Genomic DNA, 27,086 nt, shown 5'->3' on the forward strand with positions numbered 1-27,086 from the left:
CTCTGACAGGATGCAAACAAGCAAAGTGAATGACCAGCGACGACCAAACAGCCTCAGTGTGATTGGAGGGGAAACTCCCTGCTAACAACAACGGGCCAAAATGTTTCCCGGGAAAAGAAAAGTCAGATTCAGCTTTTAATCATCACTATTTACTGCAGTTCCGCATGCTGATCAACAGATAACTGATCTGCATTGATTAATCATTTTTCAAGCAGAAATGTAAAAAAAAAATTCCTCCAGCTCTTCAAACATGACGATTTGCAGTGTTGCTCTGTTTTACAGAACTATAAACTAAATGTGTCTGAGTTTAGTGGGTGGACATGTTTCACTTTATTCTGACACTGAATGGACCAAATGATTAAGAGATGAGAAGGTATCAGGGAGAAAACTGAGCTCTGCTCGGTGCTAACCTATTATTAACATTCACAAAGAACAGAGCTGTTCCCATAGCTAGGGTCCGTCTCTGTCTCTCTCTCTCTCTAGTCTGTGTCTTTGGGCTCGGGCAGTGTGTGTCTTTGGCACATGAGGAGATGAGAAACAGTGTTTTTATTAGGGAGGAGCCCTTTATGTGTTTGTGCAAAAAGCAGAGCATATTTTAGGGGTGCTGCGCAAGCCCCCAGAGGCATCCCTCCCGTTCTCCTCCCTCTCCCACCAAACACTCCACACTTTAAACACTACCAGCTGCATCAGAGAGAGAGAGAGAGCAGAAAGAAAGAGGAACTGACAGAGAAGGTGAAGACAGCGTGAGTGGAAATGGAGAGAAAGAGGAGGAGGGGACAGGAAGCGATCAATGAAAGGGGAAAGTAAGAACAGGGAGACAGCACTGAAAGTGTGGAGGAGTGAAGAGAAGAGAGATTTGGGGGAGTACGAGCTCAGGAGGGGTCATCCTGGAACCAAATCAATGGCTGACACATTCTTGGGGACTAGTTGGACTAGAGCTCTTCCTCCTTGGCTGCTTATTGGCTCGGGGCTGCCCAGAGGAATGCACCAGAGCCTGCCTATGGAAAGGAGAGGCAATGACCTCCAGCTCTCTCACAGCGGCACAAAGTGGCAATTGTTTGAGTTTGAAGAAAAGGGGGATGGAGCAGGAAGAACCCCACAAGTCTCTTTTCCTCTTTGCTCTTGTGATTCTTTTCTGTCTCTCTCTCCTGTTCAGTAGCCATCTCTTTCTCCAGCTCTTCCCTATCTCTATCATTCAGTCTTTCTCCTTCCCTACATCTCCTCTGCCCTTTCATTCAATCCCTGCATCCCTGTCTGCATCAAGTTTCTGATCAGAGAAATAGGCTGATGCAGCATTTAAAGTCAGGATCATTTTTACAAAATCCCATGTGTCTCAGCCCAGGAGACTCAACATTAAAAACAAGATAAATAAATAAAAAGAGGTTTTGGCAAGTCTCTCAAAAATTCTCTCTTCTAGAGTGCTTTCACACAGCCACAGCAACCACTTCGCTGCCATGCTAGGCATAAAAAGTGGAAACAGGGGTAAACATTCCACACTACTACCTGTTTCTACAGATATAACAGTGCAGTTAGTGAGCTCTAGAGGTGCTGGGGTGGTTAGCTGGCTGCTGCCTGGTTAGCTGAAGCATAGCATAGTTAATAGATCACCGTGCATCACGTCACAACACTCCCAACCACACCAACAACACAAAAACAAAAAGGAAATCCACAAAAGCAACATATTGCAGACATAGTAACTGATTGGCTCTCAAAGGGCAGTTGGGTGCCAAGTGCCTTGCTCAGAAACACTCCAGCAGGAAGAAGAGGGTGGGATTTAATCTCTATTTTCACAGCTGATCTGTAGATTCATACCATTTGTCAGCAATCCTGCTCTAACCTCCTCTAACCTTGGGACTGCCCTGACACAAACTGCCATGCTTTAACCTTTACACCGTTATGTCTATCAAGTCTCCTTTAACTTGTGTTGCTTTCCTTCTGTGTCTTGCCTTGATCAACCCTAGTTCTGTGTGAGCTCTCAGGTATTATTGTAGATAAACTCTTCATCAACACTATTGACCAAAAGTGATCCATTTGAAATCATTTTAAAATGTTAGTACTACATGTTCACAAAACTGATCTGTTAATGCAATATTTTTATCCGTTTCAACCATTATCCGGGACTTTCCAACTAATTATCAGTTACTTTTAGTTAACCAACAGCCAATGATTCAGTCAACTTTCCATTTCTCCTATCACTCTTAGCTACTTTACTGTTTAATACAAGACCATTAAACCAAAAACCTCTGTCTCTGGTTTTCTAAAAAAGGTCATGTTGCCCAAGTGTGCTGTAAAAAATTTTAACTCCAGTAAGTGCAAATTAAATTATTCAGCAATTTGTTGTTATTCTGGCAAAGCCTGCTGGTTAATTTGTTTATGACAGAGACTGGCCTCTCAGCAAGCCCAGCCAAAAAGACTAATTTTGGCAAAGACTAAGAGCTGGCTAGTACTTTGCTTAATGAAGTCCCTCCTCTTCCCCTTCCAAGGCCACAGGGAGACATCCAGAAGTGGCTGGGAAAAAATAGCCAATACACTTCCGTTATCTTCTGTTAGTTCCTGCTGCGCTCCAAGGCAATGTCTGTGCAGCAATAATTCTGTCTGTCTGCAGCACTACTATCGTCTCTCCTGCCTTCATGCAACTATTGTGCTTTTTATTTTTGTGTCACTCTCCCTCAAGGAGAGGTCAGAGCACGCCGTCAGCTGCAAAACAGCACCACTAGGGACTGATGTGTTTTGCCTAATGGCAATGTAGCTGGGCAGAGACTTCTCAAATCCGGGTGTTCCAGAAACATAGTTGTCCCCTTTCTCACTAAACCAAACTATTGCATGTTTTGTAATTCAAGTTCTTAAGCTGTCTCCTCCAGAAGCCCTATTTACAAATTTTCTTCAGTTGTAGGGGCATCCTGGTCAGGGTCAGAGGGGAAGGAAAAGCTACAGCACTGGAACAGCCTGGCTGCCAGAACAGGATAGCACGTTAGCAGGAGGGCACTCACCTTTCTTGTGACTGCAGGGTCTAGATAGCTCCTCAGCTTTTGGAGGTACGTGTGAGGCGGGTTTTTCACTTGGAATCGCTCCTGTTAAAAATGTAAAGCAAGAGGAAGGAAATGGAAAAAGGGAAGAAAAACAAGGAGACATTTTACTTAGAGTACAGTTATGATTTCAGCTTTAGTTTAAGGTAGTGCTGCAGTTTTATGTGACAGTCATTCTGTTCATTCAATACAGTTAGAATGCTGTTAACAACAAAACCATCAGATTAAAACTGAACAAACTTTGGGTAAATGACAGTCTTCAGTTGATGGGAACCCCAGATCATACTCTGCTTTAAGAAGGAGATATCTCCACGCTTCTATTTGCAAAACATCCAGACAGAGATGTCTTCATCTTTGGTTGTGTTTAGCTGCGTGAGAGCAGAAAGGTACCTGGTCACTGTCGGAAAACACTGAGCAAAGACACTTAACTGTTAAGGTCATTCAGTCTGCAGGAGGTCATAAATGATCTTTCTGGTAATTATGGTCCATAGCTTTAATGTGTTATAACACAGGTGTGTCTGCACCTGTGTGGTTGTGTGTATACGTCCTGAGTTCAGCCAGGACCAGGTTTTATGTTAAATCCCTCACGCCGTTGTGCTCTAAATATAAATAGATCAGTGTGTTGAGCGGTGAGACAATATTTAGATCAGGCTGATGGTTCATGGTTAAAGAATTAAGATTAAGATCTGGCAGTCTGTGATATAATAAGTGAGTCCACAGTTACTGCGTAGATCCTGTTACACACAAAGGAACAGAAGGAATGAAAGTATAAATACATAAAGATGAGAGACTTTATTATAGAGAACACATGTCTGGTTTTTAGGTGCTCTTATTAATGGGTTTCCATGTGCTCTCAGTTGCAGAGTCTGTCTAGGGAAGCTGGTTTGGATTAAATGTGAGAGGTGAGGTACATTTTCCCCTCTGCATCTGAGGAGTGGAGCAGAGACTCAAGAGGGGAATCAGTTAACATGAGAGTGGGCACACAGTTGCTTGACACACATATACAGTGCATGACCAACTTCTCTAGAAAGTTCTGTTGGGGGAACAAACTTTAGCCACAGGATCTGACACTTATATCTCGTATCTCTTTCTTTGTTTTGACCTTGTGTTCACATCAAGAGCATTCCCCGTTTTTCATCAATCCTCATAATTGCCTGAAAAATGTTTAATATTTCAGGCTCTAGTGCTGTTTGCAGGGCCGGTTTTCTAAAGGAGATGTAACCTGTCTGGTTCTCAGCCTTCCTCCATCACTGTTCCCATGGTTACAGTTAGATATTCACTGTAGCTATGACATGAAAATACTTTACTCCCAGAGCTGCTGTCATGGCTACAGGTTTGTTGGAAAAACAGGAGGGAAATAAAGACAACTGAGGACTTGTCAAGCAGTATTCTTTGCTATCTGAGCATTAAAATGATGGGAAATGAACTGCGTTACACCAAAAACACACACTTTAGGCCCTTTATTTATGATTTACAATGCAACGGATAACACTGCTTCATGTGGACAGCATACACTAATGGTATTTGCATTTTCTTCTCTTTTACAGTAAGTGAGCAAGTATCAATGTGCCTTGTGATGCTTTTTGTCAACTGCTTCACTGGCAAAAAAAGGAAACCAACTACTTTCACTTCAGGTCTGAAAGAAGACAGTGTCCACCTCAAACTGAAAGTGCAGGTCAGCAGCCCGGCAAACTTTCTCCAACACTGCTCACTTCAGGGTCAGTGGCTACCGCTACACTTTGAGCGTGTGCTGGTTTTGATCTTGTTTCCATTTCTCTTTTTTGGCTCAGAGATGTAGAAGAACTCTGCCGCGGTGGTTGCGAGTTGAGTGGAGCCCACAAGAACCTCTGCTATTTCCTACACGCAGCACCGACACCAGCAACAGGCTGTTTTTTTTTTTTAAACTAACTAACTGATGCGTGCTCCCTGCTGCGCCACTTAACCCACTTGACCAGGGAGGTCAGGGCAGTGTGCAAAGACCGAGAGACGCTTAAGACTATAAAAGCAGGGCAGTGGAGCATGGGTGCTGTGGTCATGACACACAGTGGGACAGATGTTCTCCAGGATGAGACATTCAGTTCATACAGTGGTCGTTTCTAAACAGGGTCATACAGCTGTTACGTCACATCATATCGCCAGTGAGTGATGGTTTCCCACCTGGTCGCAGACGAGTTCCCACTTTTTCTCATTGTCGTACTGCCGCAATAGTCGGGCTTTGTCTGGAGGAAGATTCATAGAGTTCTGAAAAGAGAGGGGGAAAAAAAAGGACAGTTAATTGGATGTGGATAATTAATTAAATGTCATCAGTCACCATGAGGCCAGTCAAAACTGACAGCTCTGATTAAGTAAAAACAATTACGCTCACAATATCAGGGCATCTACAGCATTCAAAGCCTTAGTTTAGAAATGCTGAACTAGAAAATGGCACAAGAGTTACAGGCGTGCACCAGTTTATTCTATGTGGCAGTTTTCTTCACACTCACAGCAGTGAGCAGATGACAAGAGCTATATTAGTCAGAGAGCGGGACGTTGGTGCTGCATGGGTCATCCAGTCACAAAAATCAACAGGGATGGGAAGAGGAATGTATAAGCAGATTTCATGCATGTATTTTCAGTACTACCAACAAATAAACAAAAGTGTTAATGTACTGTATTATCTGTCCCATGCTGAGAATAGTTTGTTTTTAGTGACACTGCAGTTATAACCCACTCCAGCCTATTTCTGATTACAAACTGTGAAGACAAATTTAGCAGCGAGCACAAGACACCACAAAATTATATAGCTGAGGGAACAAGTCTTAGTATTTACAGGAAAATGGATACAATGTGCAAAACCTGTCCTGTTTTAACACAAGTGTGGCTATTTAATAAAAACATCAGAATCAGAATCAGCTTTATTGGCCAGGTGTGTCAGACACACGAGGAATTTGACTCAGGTACATCAGCTCTCAATGTGCATGTACACATCCCCATGCAAGGGGCAAGTAAACAGTAAACCAGCATAAGGCTGTGTAATATAACAAAATAAGCAGTATTAACAAGCAAACAGTGCAAACAATGCAAAATAAGTAGTATAAACAGGCAGTAAACAATGCAGACACACAAGGAATGCTCATTGTGAGATGGGATAAATAGGAATAAAACAGAGTACTTAAAATAGAAACCTGTACGGATCTGTATAATCTGTACAAGGTATATTTACAGGTATCACACTGAGGGTTTTTGTCCAGTCATACTGTCGTTGGTTAAGTGTTCATCAGTGACGGCCTGGGGCAAGAAACAATATAAACTACAGCTGTCTACCACGCTCACTAAGCAGCTCCACACACTGAAAATGTAAAAGTGCCTTTGTAAACTTGACATCTGAGAGCCTCATACAATCTTCATTTGCTTTACGTGACAAGATTTCTACAGTCATTCCAGGATTCAAACCCTGATTTAAACCTACAGCTGCCCCCAGTGAGTTGTGGATAAAACATCTTATCTAAATCTTTTCCCTTTTCTACAATACAGTTACCAACAATTATATGGCAGACAGAAAAGCCACTAATGAGGAACCCCCCCCTTAACTTATCTGCCTTGTGAAGTGCTACAGGGGAATCTTACAACACAGCTGAGAAAAGGTTTCTCTTTAATGAGTGACACTGTGGCAGAAAAGAGAACTATCTAAGCTCTGTTGTCTGAGTTACAGCTTTTAATTTGAGAAGCAGACAGCCGAGCTTGACCCCGTAATACTAACCAGTAGTCTCTCAACACCTACACAGTACTTTCAAACAAGGGCTTGTTTCTTTCTTTCTCACTCTCCTGATTGTACTAAAAATATTTATCGGTTTGAAAGTGATTTCCTGAGAAATGTGTGTTGTTCAAGACATATTTAATGTGACCCATATGTTGGTTAATGCTCCAATTCTCAAGCTTCAGCTGTCCAAGAACTGTTACACAATCCTACTTGACTTTATCAACATCTGCTTCAAGTTCCAACAGCTCTGTCGTCTTCTAAAGTTGAGCTGTTTCCAACACAAGTATGATTCACCCCTACCCTAAACTGACTTTAAAAAAAAGAAGCTTGAGACAATTATTCAGCGCTTAATTATACCGCCTACACAATGGATAACAGAACATGCAGATATTTCAGCAAAAAAAATAAGTAAATAAATAAACATGTGTGACCCAGTGAGGCAAACGCTTGTGTGTCCAGAGACACACAAAACATATCAAAAACATCCTGTGAAAGATGCCTTTGCAGGCAAATGCTGTCACAAGTGTAACACTGCAGCTTTCAGTTATAAAATATGGAGCAAATGGTTTAGGGAGAATGTTTTCCACTGCTAAGGAAAGAAGAAAGGGGAAAATGTGGGCATCGTGCACGGGCTCAGCTTGTGGTTTACTCTCCCTCCTCACACAATGGGCTGGATCATCCATCAGAGAGTGTTCTGCGCTCCGGACTTTTCCTCAGTTGAATTTTCCAGCAGTGCTCCCAGGGGAAGCGAGAGGATGACAGATGAGCAATATTCTGAGATCAGGCCTAATTCCATGAGCGAGCAATACAGAGATAGGCTCACAATGATCCAACCTTGCTTTCGAGTTGTTTTATTGCTGCTGTTAGAGTAATGCTTTTTTCCAGTTTTATATATTACAGTATAGTAGAGCTATTAATCTATAGAGCCATACATTTTAATTTTGGACGACTGCATTTGTATGAGAAAATCAATGTAGAGAAGACATGCCTGGATGTTCAGGATCAGGGCCTATATGTCATTGTACCTTACTAATATTACTGAGGGGAAGACCAAAGGCAAACAAGAGCAGGTTTGTAGAAATGTAGTTATTACTGGTAGCAACAGAACTAGAGAAGCACGAGGATAACAAGTTTACTAGTTTCCAGACTGTAAACTTTGTGCTAAGTGATACCCAATTTCCTCCATTAACCACATTAGAACACCTGAGTAGATGGTCACATTAAATGATGAAATATTATAGATGTCTCACTGAATCATACAGACATATGCATCCACATTCTGTGGATGACAGGCTCAAATTAATTTGGTTATTTCTAGACTTATGCGTTGTTTTGTCTGGATACTGGAGATCAACTGGCCGGGGAACAAATGGGTCTAAGGTACAGTAGGTGCTTGATAAAGGTGCCGAAGTCCTGGAGACGGGTTAGGTGGCTGGGTGGTTGGCTGAGTCGCTAGAAGTATGCTGAGCTGTGGACCTCCTACTTAGTGAGGCTCCAACTAAAGCACTTCTACCAGCCTTCATTTCATCCCAGTGACAGGCACTCAACACGCTGGGGTCAAGTTCCCTGGTTTCTAAAACCACACTATGTGTGTCTGTGTGTGCATCTGTTATTAATGGGGTGGAGCAGCTTTTCACCAACACCTGACAGCAGACCACCCTCATGAATGTACCCACGCATTTTACTCACTAGTAAATCCCACAGTAATGAAATTTTAATAAAAGTGGATCATGATAGGTATGGTAGGTAGGTAGGACTTTATTGATCCCACAATGGGGAAATTCCTGTGTTCCAGCAGCAACAAAACACCATAAGAACAAACACCACACACATATCTTGAGAAACAAATTCCAAAGTACCTAAAACCAGACAGAATATAGTATTTGAGAGACAATCAGAATGGTCCTCCCACAATTAATCCCTGAGAACAAATCAAAGATACGCAAGAACAAGACAAGATATAGTATTTGAGAGAGATATAGAAATCAAGGACAAGAGTATTACTCCCATAATTAATTCCGCAATGGGGGAAATACAGTGGTGTGAAAAAGTATTTGCCCCCTTACTGATTTCTTATCTTTTTGCATGTTTGTCACACTGTAATGTTTCAGATCATCAAACAAATTTAAATATTAGTCAACGATAACACAAGTAAACACATCATGCAGTTTTTAAATGAAGGTTTTTATTATTAAGGGAAAACAAAATCCAAAACTACAAAGCCCTGTGTGAATAAGTGTTGGCCCCCCCTGTCAAAACATAACTTAACTCTGGTTTATCGCCCCTCAGTTCAATTTCTCTAGCCACACCCATGCCCGATTACTGCCACACCTGTTCGCAATCAAGAAATCACTTAAATAGGACCTGCCTGACAAAGTGAAGTAGACCAAAAGATCCTCAAAAGCTAGACATCATGCCAAGATCCAAAGAAATTCAAAACCAAATGAGAAAGAGAATAATTGAGCTCTATCAGTTTGGAAAAGGTTATAAAGCCATTTCTAAAGCTTTGGGACTGCAGCGAACCACAGTGAGAGCCATTATCCACAAATGGCGAAAACATGGAACAGTGGAGAACCTTCCCAGGAGTGGCCAGCCGACCAAAATTACCCCAAGAGCGCAGCGACAACTCATCCAAGAGGTCACAAAAGACCCCACAACAACATCCAAAGAACTGCAGGCCTCACTTGCCTCAGTTAAGGTGAGTGTTCATGACTCCACCATAAGAAAGAGACTGGGCAAAAATGGTTTGCATGGCAGAGTTCCAAGACGAAAACCACTGCTGAGCCAAAAGAACATAAAGGGCCGTCTCAGTTTTGCCAGAAAACATCTTGATGATCCCCAAGACTTTTGGAATAATACTCTGTGGACAGACGAGACAAAAGTTGAACTTTTTGGAAGGTGTGTGTCCCATTATGTGTGGCGTAAAAGTAACACCGCATTTCAGAAAAAGAACATCATACCAACAGTAAAATATGGTGGTGGTAGTGGGATGGTCTGGGGCTGTTTTGCTGCTTCAGCCCCTGGAAGACTTGCTGTGATAAATGGAACCATGAATTCTGCTGTGTACCAAAATATCCTGAAGGAGAATGTCCGGCCATCCGTTTGTGACCTCAAGCTGAAGCGAACTTGGGTTCTGCAGCAGGACAATGATCCAAAGCACACCAGCAAGTCCACTTCTGAATGGCTGAAGAAAAACAAAATGAAGACTTTGGAGTGGCCTAGTCAAAGTCCTGACCTGAATCCAATTGAGATGCTGTGGCATGACCTTAAAAAGGCAGTTCATGCCCGAAAACCCTCCAATGTGGCTGACTTACAACAATTCTGCAAAGATGAGTGGGCCAAAATTCCTCCACAGCGCTGTAAAAGACTCATGGCAAGTTATCGAAAACGCTTGATTGCAGTTGTTGCTGCTAAGGGTGGCCCAACCAGTTATTAGGTTTAGGGGGCAAACACTTATTCACACAGGGCTTTGTAGTTTTGGATTTTGTTTTCCCTTAATAATAAAAACCTTCATTTAAAAACTGCATGATGTGTTTACTTGTGTTATCGTTGACTAATATTTAAATTTGTTTGATGATCTGAAACATTACAGTATGACAAACATGCAAAAAGATAAGAAATCAGTAAGGGGGCAAACACGTTTTCACACCACTGTAAGTTTAAGGAAGGGTGGGAAAGTTTAACGAGAACTCTGTTGCTGGAATGTGAAAACAATGACTGCAGGTAGAAACATGATCAGGGAAACTCTACCTTTGTCATCAAAACACCTGCTATAACATGAGGTCATGTATTTTGAAGCAGTTTACTGCATGATTATCTAAAATATTTTTGGGATCAGAGATCTCAGCTTGGCTGAAAGAAACAGAGAGGGATATGGAGTTTTGTTGTCAACACTTCAAAATTCCATCAGTGTGGAAAAGACACATCTCCCACTGTACACTGAAGGTTTCAGTTTGGATCTGACCTACTGATTATGTGTATCTTTGTCCTGCTACGTTGTTTTTGTCATGTCAGATCAATGTGGCTCCCATTAACTTTAGTCTCCACATTGCTATTTCCATTTACACCCACTGTCTGTCATCTGCTAACACATTTGAACATGGAAGCCTGTGAGCACTCCTCTTACAGCAAATGATTAAACCCAATCAAACCCTCGTTCTGGGAGGATGACACCATGGGGGGAAATGTTAATATGGGTTATATTAGTAAAGCTGTGGGTAGTTTTGAACCTATAAATCTGAATTCAGGAAGGACAGACAGTGATGGGTTGTTCTAAGGGAGGGTTCTGCAGGCAATCTTGTGTTGACCTATCAATACATGTTTGGGAGGTGCTGCCCAGCAAAATTTCTCCTGCTGATTTTTATGTTTTTGTACTCATGTCTAACTACAGTGAGCAGAAAGGAAAGCAAAGACTTAATTTAAAGTCGGATCATCTGCTGGCCACATCTTACCACACTTTTCAATATTTAGTAGCTATATATGATGTAATTTTGTTATGTTTTATGAGGCATAAGCATTTGAATGCAGCTTTGATAAATGTGCATCTAGAGAGCTGAAATCATGTTTTTTAAAGGTAAAATATATTTCTTAGTTTTAGTCATATTCCAAAAGAAATTGGGCGTTGGGGTGTGTCAGTCTCATGCAGCATGTAGATAATGGCGTCATCAACCCCGATGCCAGGACGGTATGCAAACTGCAGCGGGTCGAGCGCTGAGCTCACCTGGGCACGGAGGTGGCCGAGGACAATCATCTCCATGGTCTTCATCAGGTGGGAGGTCAGGGCAACGGGTCTGTAATGGTTCGGCTCCCGGTATACCCAAGCAAATAGCAATGACCAAAAATATCACATACTAGAGTTCAACCATAGTTGATCCAATGCTCAGTATTTCTCTGTTACAAGCACAAAACACTAGATCAAAAAAAAGGTTGCAATCTGATATAAAGAGTTGTGTAAATACATGTATATCCACTCATTATGTAGCCTGCTATACAAACAACCAACATGTTACATGAAAACCGCAGCAGCTCACTGACGGCCTAGTGGTGGCGTGTCATGGCCCTTAAACACAACTGACACAGCTCTCACCATTTTTAAAAGGAGTTTACTTACCGTGCGTGACACAGTGGCCAGACAAAAGCACTCTTAAGCACACACACACACACACTACTTAAAAGTGAACAGTATGAATATTTTTGATAGACTGAATTTGTTATGGTTAGCCCCCCTCACCAGGAGGGTGAGGGAGAACTAGGGGTAGGACTCAAGGTAGCCGACCCAGGGCTAGTACACAAAAACAGTTTAATGTAAGATAACACAACAATAATACAACAGAACAGTGTCCCTAATACATACAAGCAAAGAGGAGTGATGACGACGGAGACCAGGACGAACAGGTGCACACACAAACTAACGGTAGGAAACAAGAGTAGAGGACCAGGGAAGACAGGCGAACAAAACGGATATCCACGGCACAGGGACTGTCAGCCAGGAACGTCTCACACAAAAACAGAAAAAACTCAACAACATTCAAAATGAGATCCACGGCACAGGGACTGTCAGCCGGGAAATCAAAAGGACGTAATACAGGTAAGTACTGTAAAGTAAGTTAGGTCATGCTCTGGCAAAGACGAATCAAAAATATGTGGTGTGGTGGGGTGTAGTGTGAAGAGCGTAGCGCGTAGGGTGTGTGGAAGAATCAAGCCAAAAAACGCACAGTATCTGTCAGCGTAGCAGTCTAACCACATCTGTCCGCGTTACTATGTTAATGTTAGTTAGGTAGATAATGTTAGATAGTTATTGATAGTTAATGTTCCGGCAAGCACGGAGCGTCTGCCAGAGGTTTATATAAGCAGAAGGTAATCATCGGGATGCACCCCAGCTGTGTGCGTAGACAAACCAGTTACTAATTACTGGAATGCAACACAGCTGAGGTGCAGAGCCCATATGACGGAGAAAACCAAAGAGACAAACGAAGGAGAGGCAGCGGCCGCCGAGCGGCCCTGACAGAATTATTAACCTGCTCTTGTGAAGGTTGACAATGCCAAGCCCCTTGTGATTTGTGATACTGGGCTATATCCACCATACAGTGCATCTAAATTATGCCAGTCCAGACCAGTCAAAACATGCTTTAGGCAGCTATGACAACCAGAACTTTAACAGTTGCTTCTAACATGTTCACTCTTAAAGTTCCTAAATATGGACAGAACTTTTTTGGTGTCCATGTATTCTCACATGAGGCAGCTGGAGTCACAAAAGAAGTAAAAATAGACAGCTGGACCAGAGCCCACCAACCATCCACTACCCTCCAGGAGGTCTGTGGAGGCATGGCCTTCACAGCACAGCTGGCCACAAAAGCAAACACACAGCCCACATGAAGGGTCTGCTTTAGTTCCCATGGCTGTTAGAAGATGTCGACCACGTTGACAAAACCGAGAATCTATTCATTTGAGTGGGGACATGTCTGAATTTGAATATTTTACATGCCCAGGTGTGGAAACTGTTGCGAAGGTTTATTATGCTGATTCATAACACAAGGTACTATAAATGAACAGAACACATCTAAGGAACACACACTAGATTGTTCTGTCATTTAAAATCCACACCTTGACTTGTGGACAAAAACATATAAAGCAAAGTCAAAATTTGGAGATGAGAGGGGTTCCAGAAGCCAGTTCTCTAGAGAGACAGCCTACCTCTACAACAAAGAAGCTCAAAACCATGCCACCATGGTGAGAAAAACCAACTTTGGAAAACAGTTAAGTGACTGAACACAGACACACTTTCAGCCATGCAGCCTCCTCTCAGATATCTTCCAGAGGAGGGTTTGATTCGTCCTTGGGGATTTAGTCTGCTATGAGCTCCAGACACACCCACACTTTCCTCTTATTTTCTGTCTTTTTTCCCTGCTAATGTACCACAAGTCAAGAGGAACTCCAGTCCTCTTAACCGAGCCAGCAGATGTAACATTACGTAATCCAAATCAAACTATTTTCTTAATTCTTCTAAGCAAATGACCATCACAGATTGCATCTCTTTCTCTTGTAAACACTCCTTTTGCATCCTTTAAAGCAACCTTCCAACCTCATCTTTCTCGCTGTCCTTATAAACCAGCACGACAAACTACATGCCACAACAAGAAACAACCTCTGACTGCATCAGTTATGGACAACTAGTCAGAAAAGATATGCCAGTTGCTTAAAGCTCCAGAAATGACTGGATGTACTGTTCTGTCTCAGTACTTGCTTCATCACTCACTGAGGTGTTCAATGTTTTTAAAGCATTTACGCAGATATAATGAGGTTAAGTGCTGCAGGCTATTCTGTAAGGCCGGCACCTCCCCATGTGTACTTATACGTGACAGATTGCACAACCTATGTTCCACTCATTTACCCTCCAGGGAAGTGGAGCCCTATGGCTCATACCAATAAGAATGAACAAGATAAATAGTGGAGGCATTGAGTGATAAGTGCCTACACAAGGAAGAAAGGAGTAAAAGTCCTGAGGCTGGTGCTATCCTAAATGAGCCATCCTCCCCTCATTAGCGCAGCGTGGATCCATAAATCCTTGGCCTTGCTTGGGGTCACAGGTGTCCCCTGTCTGTCTTCAGATTAGTTTGGTAATCCCCAGAACCCCCTGCCCCGGCTCAGCAGCCTGCTCCATTTGGACTGCAGTGTTTATGTTTGTGAAGCTGTTCACAGCAATGCCTCTCGACCAAATGGCGACTTCCGATGTTTGAGCGTATGTTTCTTACCCTCTTACAAGCACATTCCAGTGAAATTACCTTGGTGGGGATGACTATTAACTTGGATACAGTACTTAATACACCATCTCTATTCTGTATCCACTACTACTAACAAATTAATATGTACCAGTTACTCCTGGTGAGCAACATCACCTCGTTGGTGTGGTTTTCTTCACACCACACTACTACTGAAACACCCAGTGCATATAAAAAGCCATACCATACAGCATACCATGTATGATTGATGACACTGTGAAATCAACAGTGATATACACAGAATACAGCAGCTGCAAGTGGGTGGAATCAAATTCAGCTCCCTCTGTGCAAAGTATTTTGAGTGTAAAGCCAAACTACTCTGTCTCATGTGTTTTGTGCAATATATCTTAATGGATGACATTTAAAAATCCATAAACTTTGGCTGGGTTGTGGGCAAATACACAGTGTACTGAAAAAGCCAACTGCAATGATTGCATTGTGGGTAAAATCACTTTGGCTTGATACAGAGCGGCCAACATACTGGACGTCACCCAAACAACTGAAACATTACAGCGGTGGTTCGGAGCAGCAGGAAGTTGTTCAAATAAAACAAGTGATACATGAACACAGAGGAGTTTTCATAAAGCCCTAAGTTGAGAGGATACGAAAGTGTCTGGACTGAGGCGGAGTCCATGTTCCAGCTCCACCATACACAGAACATGAATCATGAATCTAAAATATAAACAATGGCTCAAGGGAGTGTAAATACATTGAGTTAAAGAATGAAATCATAGGTTTCACTGAAATTTCTTATGTGATGTTGGACCAAAACACCCACAGAAGATGTTTCTACATAAAAACAGGCCTGCTTTATTTCAGTAGCAGTAGGATGAATGGGAAATCTTTGAGCTCCCAGAAAGGAGGCTGACTAATTTAATACTGCTGCTAAGTATAATCCTTCAGAGCTTGAAATCTGTTTTCTAGTAATTACAACCGCCCAGCATATGCCACCATGTACTTATGCAAAGTTTTGATGTAGTATAAGAACCCATGGCTGTTGTACTCCTGTTTAGCTGACTGCATAGACAATGATGTTTCAAATTTTCTGGAAAACAGTACTCCCACTTCTAGCGCTAAGTACTCAGAGTTTAGTCTTGGGAAGGCTGAAGTAAAGGAGTACAAAGTATAATGACAACAGTGAGAATCCACAGTCTGCCACAGCTATACTAAAGGTACCAGATATCTACACTTGCATGTTGCTTCTCTGTGGTGTCATGTAAATGTTTTAATCTAAATTGCATTTTAATGTTTTATCCATTTGTTTGCATTGTGTTAAGTACTTTGAATTGTATTTGTGTATGAAAATGTGCTATACAAATAAACCCGCCTCGTTGTCAAACACTGACACCTGACATACTGTAACTTGCAAAATGTCTGCACACATACTGAAGGCTGTGCACTTTCTGTTCCTTTTTGCTGATGTGGAAAACTATCTAGGAAGCTTTACTGGTGTTTGGAGATATCACATTATTAAACTCTAGCATGTTTCCTGACTCAGAGCTGGCACCACATGTTTGCTTTCGTCTTTGCTTTACCTATGCGAACATGTCTCACAGAATGATGATGATCGATAAAAACCCCAAACACTGTGGTAAATGTTAACTCGGCAATCCCACCACAGCCATTTCCTTGAACTCAACCATCCAACACAAAGAGCTGTACTTTTTCTAATTAGATGATTATTGCCCTGTGAACTGCAGGCGCCCACCACAGAAATGTGCTTCTGAAATTATCCAGTGAAAAACAGGCGGGGGGGGGGGCTTTAAAACACATGGAAGCATAAGATTGCTGAACACATCATTGCTCAATAAAAAAATACAGAATAAAGCAGCAAGCAGAAATCCTAAGGCATCAGACTGCACTTGGATACCATGTGGACAAAGTGCCTACCAATGAACAGCTTCTGTCAAAGCTAAAATGTCACTAACTGATTCATCTGTCCTATATTGTGACTTGTTAGAGGCCTTTTCATTAAAAATTACCTGCTTAGCTAAGGGTTTTGACTTCACAATAGTATGTTTTGTGATCTCTGGCATTGAATAAGTGGGCTGATGCCCCCACTGTAGTAGAAAAAAGTAAGCCAACAACAACAAAATACCGAATATACATGATACTTAATCTAAACCCCAAACTGTGAGACTCTGGCTGATCTGCTCAGCTCTGGGTTCATGCAGGGAGGGGCACATCCTCTGGGCAACAAAGCCTGAAACAACAGACTGCTGCACTGTCTGTAGCGTCGATGAGGCCTATATCAAACTCTAGCAAAGGAGCACTGAAGTACATTCAAATGCAGCAGAACCTCCCATTCTGATCTGCAGATGTTAATTCTGACAAGTTGTTACCTGACAAAACATGACTTCTTGACTCTGGCAGCTTCAAAAGGATCATAAGGAAGAAAAGCTTTAAAAGAAGAAAGATAGTTTAAGACTGCATCTTAAAGCACTGTCTTGCTTACATTTGGAGTGAAGGGCACAGAGCAGATACTGAACAAGGTTGTAAAATGTCCAAAGATGAACAACAACATACCAGCAACTACAGATGTCAGCTGACGGACCATGACGGGTTTCTCAGACCCACATGATTCAGTTTACAAAGCTACATAATGGGGACAAATAAAGCAGTAAATGAAATTATTATGATGATTCTGCCATTCAGCCTAAGATCAAACTGTAAACATACTCTATGAAGCTCAAGGCCCCTAAAAGAGAATGACAACAATATCAATGTCACCAGATAAAACTGACCCTGGAGCCACAACACACAGCCAATCTGTCCCACTGATGCCAACATTTGGAGGCTTTTCCGGACTTGGTTTGTGATTGAGCTCAACACCATGAACATCAACCAATTCCTTACAGTTCATAACAAAACAACCTCTCTTGTGCAGCACTTTAGCCAAGCAATCTCGCTTTACAGGGCAGCTGCCGCTTTGGATCCTGGACAGATCCTGAGCATAATGCACTTCTCCGCTGAGCAGTGACTCTTGTGTTCTTTTGTGTGGTCCTTGGACTGGTCCTGTTGGGCGACGCTGGCAACTGACTGTGACCGACATGAAAGGACTGGGCTAGCCTTTCCCAAGCTACAGGAAGATCAACAGCAAAAACATTCATAGGCAAGTCAAAAGTCACCAACTCCAGATGGAGGTCTAAAACTACTCAGGAAAGTTAATTTCTTTCACAACAATTGATATTTGCCATGTAATGTGAGGCATTAAGTTTAACTGCATTTACTGTTCTGTAACTGAGAGGGAATCACTCCCGAGACACTGTAAATCCAGCACCCACACAAAGGTCAGGGTCTGTTGAAAGCAGTTACAATGACAATACTGATAAGCCACATTTTAAAGTCAACATCATTTCACTTGTACTCTAAGCAGCCTCTCCCACCCAGGCAGAAAATCAAACCACCCCCAAATATGTGGATGTTAAACTCATAACGACAATACCGACTGAAGCCCCGATGATTCTGACTCAGCAGTGTCTGCACACAGCCAAGAGGCCAGTTCACACCTAATCAGCTAACCCTCTGCCAGCTAAGCAAGATACCTCCAGGGTCTGCTTCTGGGTTTTGAGAAGCACACTATTGTTCAACACTGCAGCACCTCATATCCACACTAAGAGCATGCAAAGGCCAGAACGCTGGTTGCTGGATGTCATTGCTACCCAAGCCTTTCATGCTCAGCTCTGTTACAGCTAATTGGTGACTGAGCATCCTGGGGCTCCGACACAGCAGAAACACACATGCACTTACACAAGCATGTGCGCACACACACACACACACACACACACACACACACACACACATACATTTGGGTATGTGTGATGGTCTCTCGCAGCCTGCTGGGTCTGGGTCCAGTGCCAGGCTTCGTCTTGGGCTCTCCACAGAATAAAGAGTGGCTCTGTTCTGCAGGCCTGCTGCACAGGATTCAGCCAGTGTTCACCCTCTGCTGCTCAGACAATACCCATTGTTCAGCTTTTTAATGAAGAAGAGTTGAGATGGCAAAACCAGGAGGGCTAGCTTAGTCACATCCTGGGTCCCATGCAGGACTATAAAAGTTAAAGTCCATGTCTTTACACAAGGGTTTAACAGTAGCTAACACCAGGAAAGAGTAATCACAGCTTCAGCTCAACTTAGCACAGGGTCTCCAAAAGATATTATCACACTTTGTTTTAAAGACAGTTGCAGACAGTGCTGTCAGTATAAAATCTCCCATTGGCTTTCAATAAAGTTGAAATGATGTGACTGGAAAGCCATGTAATTCCAATAATCACTTTGCTAATAGCTGTTGTGACTCCACTGTGTTCACCACCTAGTTACTAAACTGGTCCGTCTGCCGTTCGGTGCTGGGTAGGCAGTGTACAGTGGGTCTGTCAGTGTTTAAACGCTGAAAACAAGCGCATGCTGCTGAGAACTAGGTTAACGAGAATGGTGAGACTGACTGAAAATTGCATGCTGTAAAACCCAAACATTTAGCTACAAGATGCTAAAAAGTTCTTTCAGTCTCAGAGGAAATGCAGACTTGGCTAATAATTCACTGTGGGTTTGTGACTATGAGCGATCACTTTCTCATGACATGGTTTCCCCTAGAGTTTTAGACATCTTAGGGGCTTCTTTAAGGGCGTTTAAACTATTAAAAGGGAATCCTAACTTATATTTTTAACATATTATTCAGGTAACCTCAGCTAATTAGCTTCTTTGGCTAATGTAACCTGGCTTACCTGTCAATGTGACAAATTAGACTTCAGCGGAACATGAAGGCTACTCGTGTGATTAATCTGAGCAGATTTCAGATGCAGCGCCTCACGGCACAGCAGCTCACTGCGCTCCAGCAGCCCTTAAACAAAGCAGCTTAGATGTAATCTGGGCAGACTATTGAGAAGAACAGATAAAATTACAGCTAAGCCTATAGTCCTCCATATGGCATTTCAACAAGTAATGGCTGTAAACTTCTCTAACAATCACTATGGCCCAAGGATTGAAGTAGATGATATCCTGGATGTGGGTGCAGTATAATTTGATGTCAGCTATGGTGTTAGCTGAGAAATGTTCCTGTGGTTCAGTGTGAAGCAAACAGACCAGCTCATACTCTACATAAGACTCACAGAGATTGACTGTAGTCGTATCACATGCTTTCAGCCAGTGTGCACTTAACGACGGACAGACAAAAATGCCACTTTAAAGCTTTACTCACACCCTCTAATGGTTGGCTAAATGACAATGTTGCATTGATTAGGCAGTAAGTGCACAGGAAATTGATCTACCGGGATGCTGACATGAGCACCCCTAAAGCAGATCCACTAGGATATCAGCATTGTGCTGCGCAGACTAAATATCAAGAGGGCTCCCCCAATACTAGCTCATCTTCATGCGCAACCTATCTTGTAGACTTACTGCATGTTGTTAATACTATGGCAACCACAAGAGGGGTACGGGCTCACAAAAATGCATCCCAGAGTAAGTACCGAGCCATTTTGCCTCAAATGCCGCATGGGAGAATGAAAACTACAGCCAGTAACATTCTCAACAAAACATCCAAAGATGTACAGAAAATGAATATTGAAAAAAGTGAATGAATTCCCTTTTACACCTGTATGACCGTGTACCCCCATTCAGTACTTTAAACAATGAATATTTAGGTTCAAACTACAGCCCTCTTCCTCATGGCCAGGGTCACATGTGAATTAACCTGTCTCATCACGGCAGAGGCCTTGTATTACAAATAGCCCCAAGTGTATTTCAGAGATCGGTCCTTAGCTCCAGTGATTCATGATTCAGTGGGAGCTTTTTATGTATGTAGTAAAAAACTACCAACTCCGCAGAATATACTTTTTTTTTCATAATGTGGTCTACAGCCACTGAACACACACACACATGACTAGTAAACAAACAAACTGAAAATACTGATGGTGATACAATTTACCTTTCTACCACTTTTAAGGGGTTGAAGCCAGTTAAAATGTTCAGTTCACATAATTATGAAATGTATACTATATTTGAGTTAATAGATTTTTAATGAATTTTAAATTTCAACACTAACTTGGACTGACAAGTCTAGCTTGAAATACTGTCTGTAATTCAAGTGAAAACTTTGGAGTGTGTCTGGTCAATCATTGATAAGCGATAGACAAGAGTTTTAAACTAAGTCATTATTTCATGTTGTTTCCTCTGTAACAAAAGTAACTTTGTGTTTAATTTGCCTGTTCTTTAATTCAAAATGTACATGAATTTTATGGTGAACACTTTATCATATCAGCGGTTAGTTGGTTTTTATTATGGAAAACTGTATTTCAGAAATTGTTGATGATGAACCACTCACTGACTGTTAATGTTAAACCAAATTCTTCATGTTTACTTCATGCAAAGTTCTTGTGTGTTAATCAATATCTATCTAACTAAGAAAGTACCTAACATGTGGCTGCTTGTGTTAGTGCATCTGAGGAAACATTGCTTAAACTCCTCAGCGTAAGGTACTGTTTTGGTACTGGTATCAAAACTGGCACAGTAACAACGTAAAGGATCATCAGACCAGATGTCTGACATCATCTTTTCCTGGGTATTTAATGGGTACACTCTATACTCATTACTCTATACTCCATGTATTAATTTCTTATACATGTGGCTACACACACACACACACACGTGGTCTGATTGGATGTGAAAATCATGAGTCAGTGTTTGAAAGGAGGCATGGTGACATCACACGACACGCACGCAAATTTGTGTCTGGTGTGTCCTTAATAAGAAACTCAAGGGTTAATGCTTATTGTTGGCAGACAATATCAGAAATGATAATGAAATGAGTCAGTTAAAGCAATCAGAACAAAGTACACTTACACCTTTATCAATCACTCCTGGTGACCACTGATATGTGGGATAGTATCATCTTAATCATCTGCTATTCAAACTAAAGTGGAGTTATCAGAGTCACACAGTGCCACTGACTCCGGCAATTACTGAGCCAACTACCATCCGACACGGCTGAGGCACATTAGGGTCTAAATGGAAGTAGACAACACTTAATGCTGTGGTTCCAGCACTAAATTCTTCTAATGCTGGATGGCTTCCAACCCGCCAAGAGCTGAGGCATAGTGCTGGCAGCAGAGAGCGGGAGAGGATCAGCTTTTCTGAGAGCCAGCCCACAAAATCCTTTACTTAGGCAGGTAAGATTTTTTTTTTTCTGGAAAGCATAATTAGATTACTTTTGTAAACCAAAACCTATAGGTCCTGATCATTTTCTGATCCCTGCCATTCACCATGCAGAATCTCTCTGAAGAGGGAAAACCCTTGATGCTTCAAGAAGTAGGTGACTCCTCTAACAGGACATGATTAAGATGAAAGCCCAAAATCCCTCAGCGGTGTGACGTCAAACCTCCCTCACACTAAAGTCTGTTGTGGGCAGCGCAGAATAAGATTCATCAGTCTGCCAAGCAGCAGTCATACGCCCCAGTACAACACTGTACCACAATGACTCGACTTCCACCTCAACTGGATTTGCTTTTTGTAATGGGCTTACAGGCTAAAGGACCTGCACCAACATTAATGCTTGGTGACAGAAAATGCTTTTATCTCAAAGATAAGTTTACAATCACACAGCTGTAAGAGCCAGTTTGCTCAAATCATATTCTTTCTCTTGAGCAGTTAATGTTTATGAGAGTTCTACGTCAGACGACGATCACGTTTGACCCACATTTTGCCAGCTCTCAAATTTCACCCTAACTTTACTGTTCCTCTGTGCAGCTCACTGGAAATTCTCCTGATCAGCAAACCCCAGCTGTTATTTATAACACTGGCCTATATACACGCAGCAATGCTTTATGGTACAAGAGGATATGCTGAACAGCGCCTAAGCCTGTACTACTTACAAAGCTAGTAATTACCCTCAGATCAGTCAACATAGCGGTGATGGAAGTTTCTGTGACATGTCAAAAGTGTTCTCACTCAGAAAAGCAGTGTCCATTTCTATACTACTAGTTAACCTGTCAGCACGGTAGAGTCTGGAGGACCTTTCAACAACAGCAGCCATGAGCAGCGTTCACCCCCAGGTAACACAGTTGTTGACAGATGCTGTTGACACTTTATGATGTGACAGATGTTTCAAAGGACTTGGCGTGTGCTGGGCACTTCAAGTGGTGAACCAGCTCCTGGGCTCATAAAGTTGAAAAAGACAGGCATAAAACCAATAAATCACCGTGCTATGACTGCAGGTGTCTCTTGCGACCACACTCAGGAAACTGCATTAAGGCTGCTAAGCCAGAAGCCTAGTGTACAATTATTTATGTTGTTGTTATTTATAGTCAAGGGAGCAGAAGTGAGATTGATGATGTATTTCAACATGGTGTGGCAAAAGGCTGGTGGATATTTTTTAGGTTTAAATACTTTAATGGGAAACTTGTTGAGTCAAGACTGATTTGTGCAGCTCCTCAACTCAATATACTCAAATCACGATAAGATTTCATTGTTACTTAAGGATTAAAAAAAGAAAAGTCAATCAAAAAAAAAATTTTGCCAAACACTGAAACATGACAGCAGAGAAACAGATGAGATGCAAATATTACATCTGACACATTGAAGCAAACCCCCTTTTTGGTCGAAATACATCTTTTTTTTCTGAGCAACAAAGAAAGGACCAAGCGTGGTGGACAAACACAGGTCCAACCTACACACAGCTGTCCCGTCCCAGGACACTGGAGCATGAAAAGAACAAAGAAAAGGCCATTTAAATGTTTTTCCTCTTACCAAAACGAGTGCAAATCTTTCCTCCAGTTCGCTTGGTTCTGGCATGGGCAGTTTCAGAGGCATGTTGTGTCCTCTGTGATCACTGCGCTGGTCCATGCTCCCTGCGTTCCCCATGTTTCCTTTCTGACCAACAAGTAGCAACTTTTCCCCACGTCCGCTTGAGAAAATCTCCGCTCGGGGAGAACTAGAAAATTCCGCTCAGCCTTTGGTTTGCTCGGTCGCCCTCGGAGGCTCCTTACAGGTCTATCCTGCTGGTCCTGGACAGTTCTTCAGGATAAAGCACATGTGAATGAGGCAACATAATACGACGGGTCCAAGCAGCAGCAGTAGTAGTAGTAGTAGGAGAGCCCCCGGTGAGGCATTTTCACGGCAGAGGAGACGTGGAAACTTGACTCGATCCACGCGGACCTTTCTTGGCTGTTATCCGTATCTTGCACAATTTCGGCTCCACTCCCAGTCGACAGTAATGACGAACGGGCATGATTCACGCTTGTTGCAATCTCCCCCCCCTCCCCGTCTGTTTATTTGTAGTAAGCGAGCAATGCTAGCCGTCCTAATCCCTCCACTGCTGACTAGCTAGGTAAGGAGGAGGGGTCCTCGACATGCACGCGCACACACTGCGGCTGCACATACTCTCATGTCTCCCTACAAAGAGCCCATTCGGGGGGCAAGCCTTCCATTTCTTGGGGCGTAGCTCCTGAAACCGTAGTTGAGGGAATGATATTGTCTGCGTTGCATTGTGGTACTTTGAGTCCACCGTGAAAGAAAACAACCTCGGTTCCATGTGGCGACCCTCTTCAAGGACCCCTGAGTGGTGGCCTGTGGGGTGATAACAGAAATAAATGTGTTAGTGTCTTTCTTCTGGTTATAGGTCTACGTGTAGTTATATAAACAAAATTCAGAACAAAAATCCAAGAGTTCATTTGTTGCTTTTCATGTAGGCTACTGGTGGACCATTCAAGCTGCTCAGAAAATGTCACTAAACCAAGTTTTAGGCCTGTAGTATCATTAACCTAAAGCAGAGAGAAATTTTAAGCAATTTTCTTGATCACAATGTTAATAATTGGTTCATCATTATCAATATATAAACTCAGATGGTGTATTTTTCGCAGCAGCTCATTTAACATTTTTGGAGAATTATTCCTTAGTGATCACTCAAAATGATCCAAAACCCCCAAACGGCCTACTGGCCAGTGCTCCCACTACTTTTTTTCACTGTTATTAAAAAGAATCAATGCAAAACAACAAATGTACAATAAACACAGTCAGACTTATTTATTCCCCTTCAACATTTTCAACACTGAAAGCTGATCTATTGACAGGGTGGAGACCAGGGTGACATCAGCATGTGGAGGTCTGGAGAGGATCCAGAGGTTCTCCAGATGTACATTGGTTTCATTCAGGACTGATTCAAAAGGAGAGCCTGTCACATCTGAGGTTAGCTAGCTGGACACAATGAGGATGCCAGAGACTCATACAATCATTACCATACATACTAAAAATGTTGTTTAACCATTAACCATAGTATATAAAGATCAAATAACTAGATGAATGTTAATAATTGATGTTTATGTTTAATATGTGTGTGTGGGGGGGGGGGGGGGGGGTAAATCCATTTATCATCCTGTCACAATAATAAGCAAATGGCGCTTACTGTACACTGACAGCAGAGCAGCACATGACATGATCTAGACAAAGCTTTAAAACAATGCCAATAATACAATGGCTCTTTCCATCAACTGCAGTGAACAAAACTAGTGAGGGTGCTGCCTCACTAGTGTCTCTGACACAGCAGCAATAACACTTAGAACAAATGGACAGGAATTGTTCTTGTTAATGTGAATGTTCTACTGCACAGTGTGGTTTTTCAGCAGTTTCATCTTCAGTCATTCTTCACATGGTTTCAGAGAAAAAGTACCTGAAAGATAAATTATAATAAACTTTTGTAGTAACACATTATACTTAGGGTACAGATCATTATGCCTAAGTAATGTTTACCTACATGACTAATGATGAATTGATGCATGAATTATCGCCAAATGTGTCATGAGTTCCTGTTACTCACCATTAACAGATGATCAGCTACAGCTCTCTGTGATTAGCTCATACTCAATAGATCGTGAATTAAGGAATGTTAACACACATTTGCTTCATACATTCACTGATATGCCACCGAATGAGCTCAGTTCGTTACACAAAGGTTCATTTCAGACCCACACATTTGATCAGTCTCACAAGCAAAAATATTTTTCTCAATTTGATCAGTCTGAGAAAACTTGGCTTCTAGAGTGCTACATTCCTCCAAACACAAGAGGTTGTGCGTTGGAAATAAGAGGCACAATGAATATAGGGATGGAGGCAGGAACGTACACAGATAAACCCTAGGAGATGATCAAATATCTGCCCCTTTACCCTCTGAGTTGACAAGTTTCCTTTTCGCAGGGCAGGCTTTTTTATTTTATTTTCATTGTGATCATGCTTACAATTTATAAGCTTTATTTAAAAATAAATAATTGTTCGCAAGGGGGTGCCTTTTTTTTTTTTTTTTACTTGAGCACCTGCCCAACAAAATGTCTGTGCACAGCCCTGGGTGGAGGGAACACCTTGCAGCTGCATCTCTGAGAGGTCAGGGGAAATATCTTCAAATATCTCCACAAGGAAATATAAAATGTAAAGGAGGTGCCAAAAATAGACGCAGAACAATCAGACCACTGTTCGAGGATCCTCACAGGGAGTTCATTTGGCCGCTCAGTTTTGAAACATCTGTGAAATGAAGTTCTCTTAAAGAAGAGGAAGCTCATTAAAGTTGTGCCCTTCACAAGGCTGGAACTGAGCAACAAATGTGTTATTGTATTGTTATTTAGGGGCAGAAGAACTCAGGGATTCAACCAACAAAGGGGATTTAGCAGAATAAACAGTGGTCCTCTGAATCATCGGAACAACTACTCCCTCTACTGTCTGTAAAATGTAACAGCCAATTTGGGTCAGACTAGACACTTTCTCTAATCTCTACACTGTTAATTCCACCAACTACAAAAATCAGATACAAAGCTGCTTCATTTACACAATAACACAAATCAGGGAGCAGCACCTTCGGTTATACTAGACAATTACCACAAAGAAGGACAGAAAGTAGTAGTGCTCCCTTTAACAGAGGCTGATGGCCACGTTTGGTTACACCCAGGATGTGAATATTTCCAAAAAAAATTTTCTGCATCGTGTAGCTCAGCATATATGTAACATCCACTCATATAAATCAAGAGGCAGAGTATCAAACTATATTTATTGTATACAGTATAGGGACAACAAAGTACAAATATCTGCCAGTGTCACCCTGCAAATCTAACAAATGTGAACTTTTAAAACAAAGGCGAACACTTATAAAACAAGATTTCTACCAACACATTGAAGTCCAACAAACTAACCTGTTGATAATGTGGATATATTTTAGACAGATGTATTTAAACTGGCAACACAGCACTGACTAAATGTTCACGCACTGAGATGTGTCACCTTAGATGAAACTTATTTTCTGTACTGTTAATATTTTTATAACTTGAAAAGGTGGGAATAGACCACCGCTGCAGTCACAGTAACAATTTAAATCTGTATCTTCTATGCTAACTAAACCCCTTTATAAAAACACTAATCATTTGGCATTTTTGGTTCAGAAACATTACATACTATAAGTTAAAACTGTGTTGAGTATGGCATTACTGAGATAAACTATATGGATCTTTCTCAGCACAAGTATTTTTTTCTTAGTGTAGAAGGTAAAATAGACATGAAATAAAGTATGTTCCTTAT

The 27,086-nt window shown here is 41.8% G+C and overlaps 1 protein-coding gene across 1 annotated transcript in view; it reads right to left on the reverse strand.

Moving 5' to 3' along the window:
- The window catches only part of fmnl2a (formin-like 2a), a 50,254-nt gene extending 26,275 nt beyond the window's left edge, over window positions 1–23,979 (reverse strand). Inside the window, exons 1-3 of the mRNA XM_020594665.1 lie at window positions 23,280–23,979; window positions 5,184–5,267; window positions 2,991–3,071 (exon numbers count right to left, since the gene is read on the reverse strand). Coding sequence (XP_020450321.1) covers window positions 2,991–3,071; window positions 5,184–5,267; window positions 23,280–23,393 — 279 coding nt within the window. The 5' untranslated portion in view covers window positions 23,394–23,979. The remainder of the gene's footprint in view (window positions 1–2,990; window positions 3,072–5,183; window positions 5,268–23,279) is intronic.
- Window positions 23,980–27,086: the final 3,107 nt, after the last annotated feature.

This window comes from Monopterus albus, unplaced genomic scaffold (assembly GCF_001952655.1).
Source record: "Monopterus albus unplaced genomic scaffold, M_albus_1.0 scaffold24.1, whole genome shotgun sequence".
In the NCBI taxonomy this organism is placed as follows: Eukaryota; Metazoa; Chordata; class Actinopteri; order Synbranchiformes; family Synbranchidae; genus Monopterus; species Monopterus albus.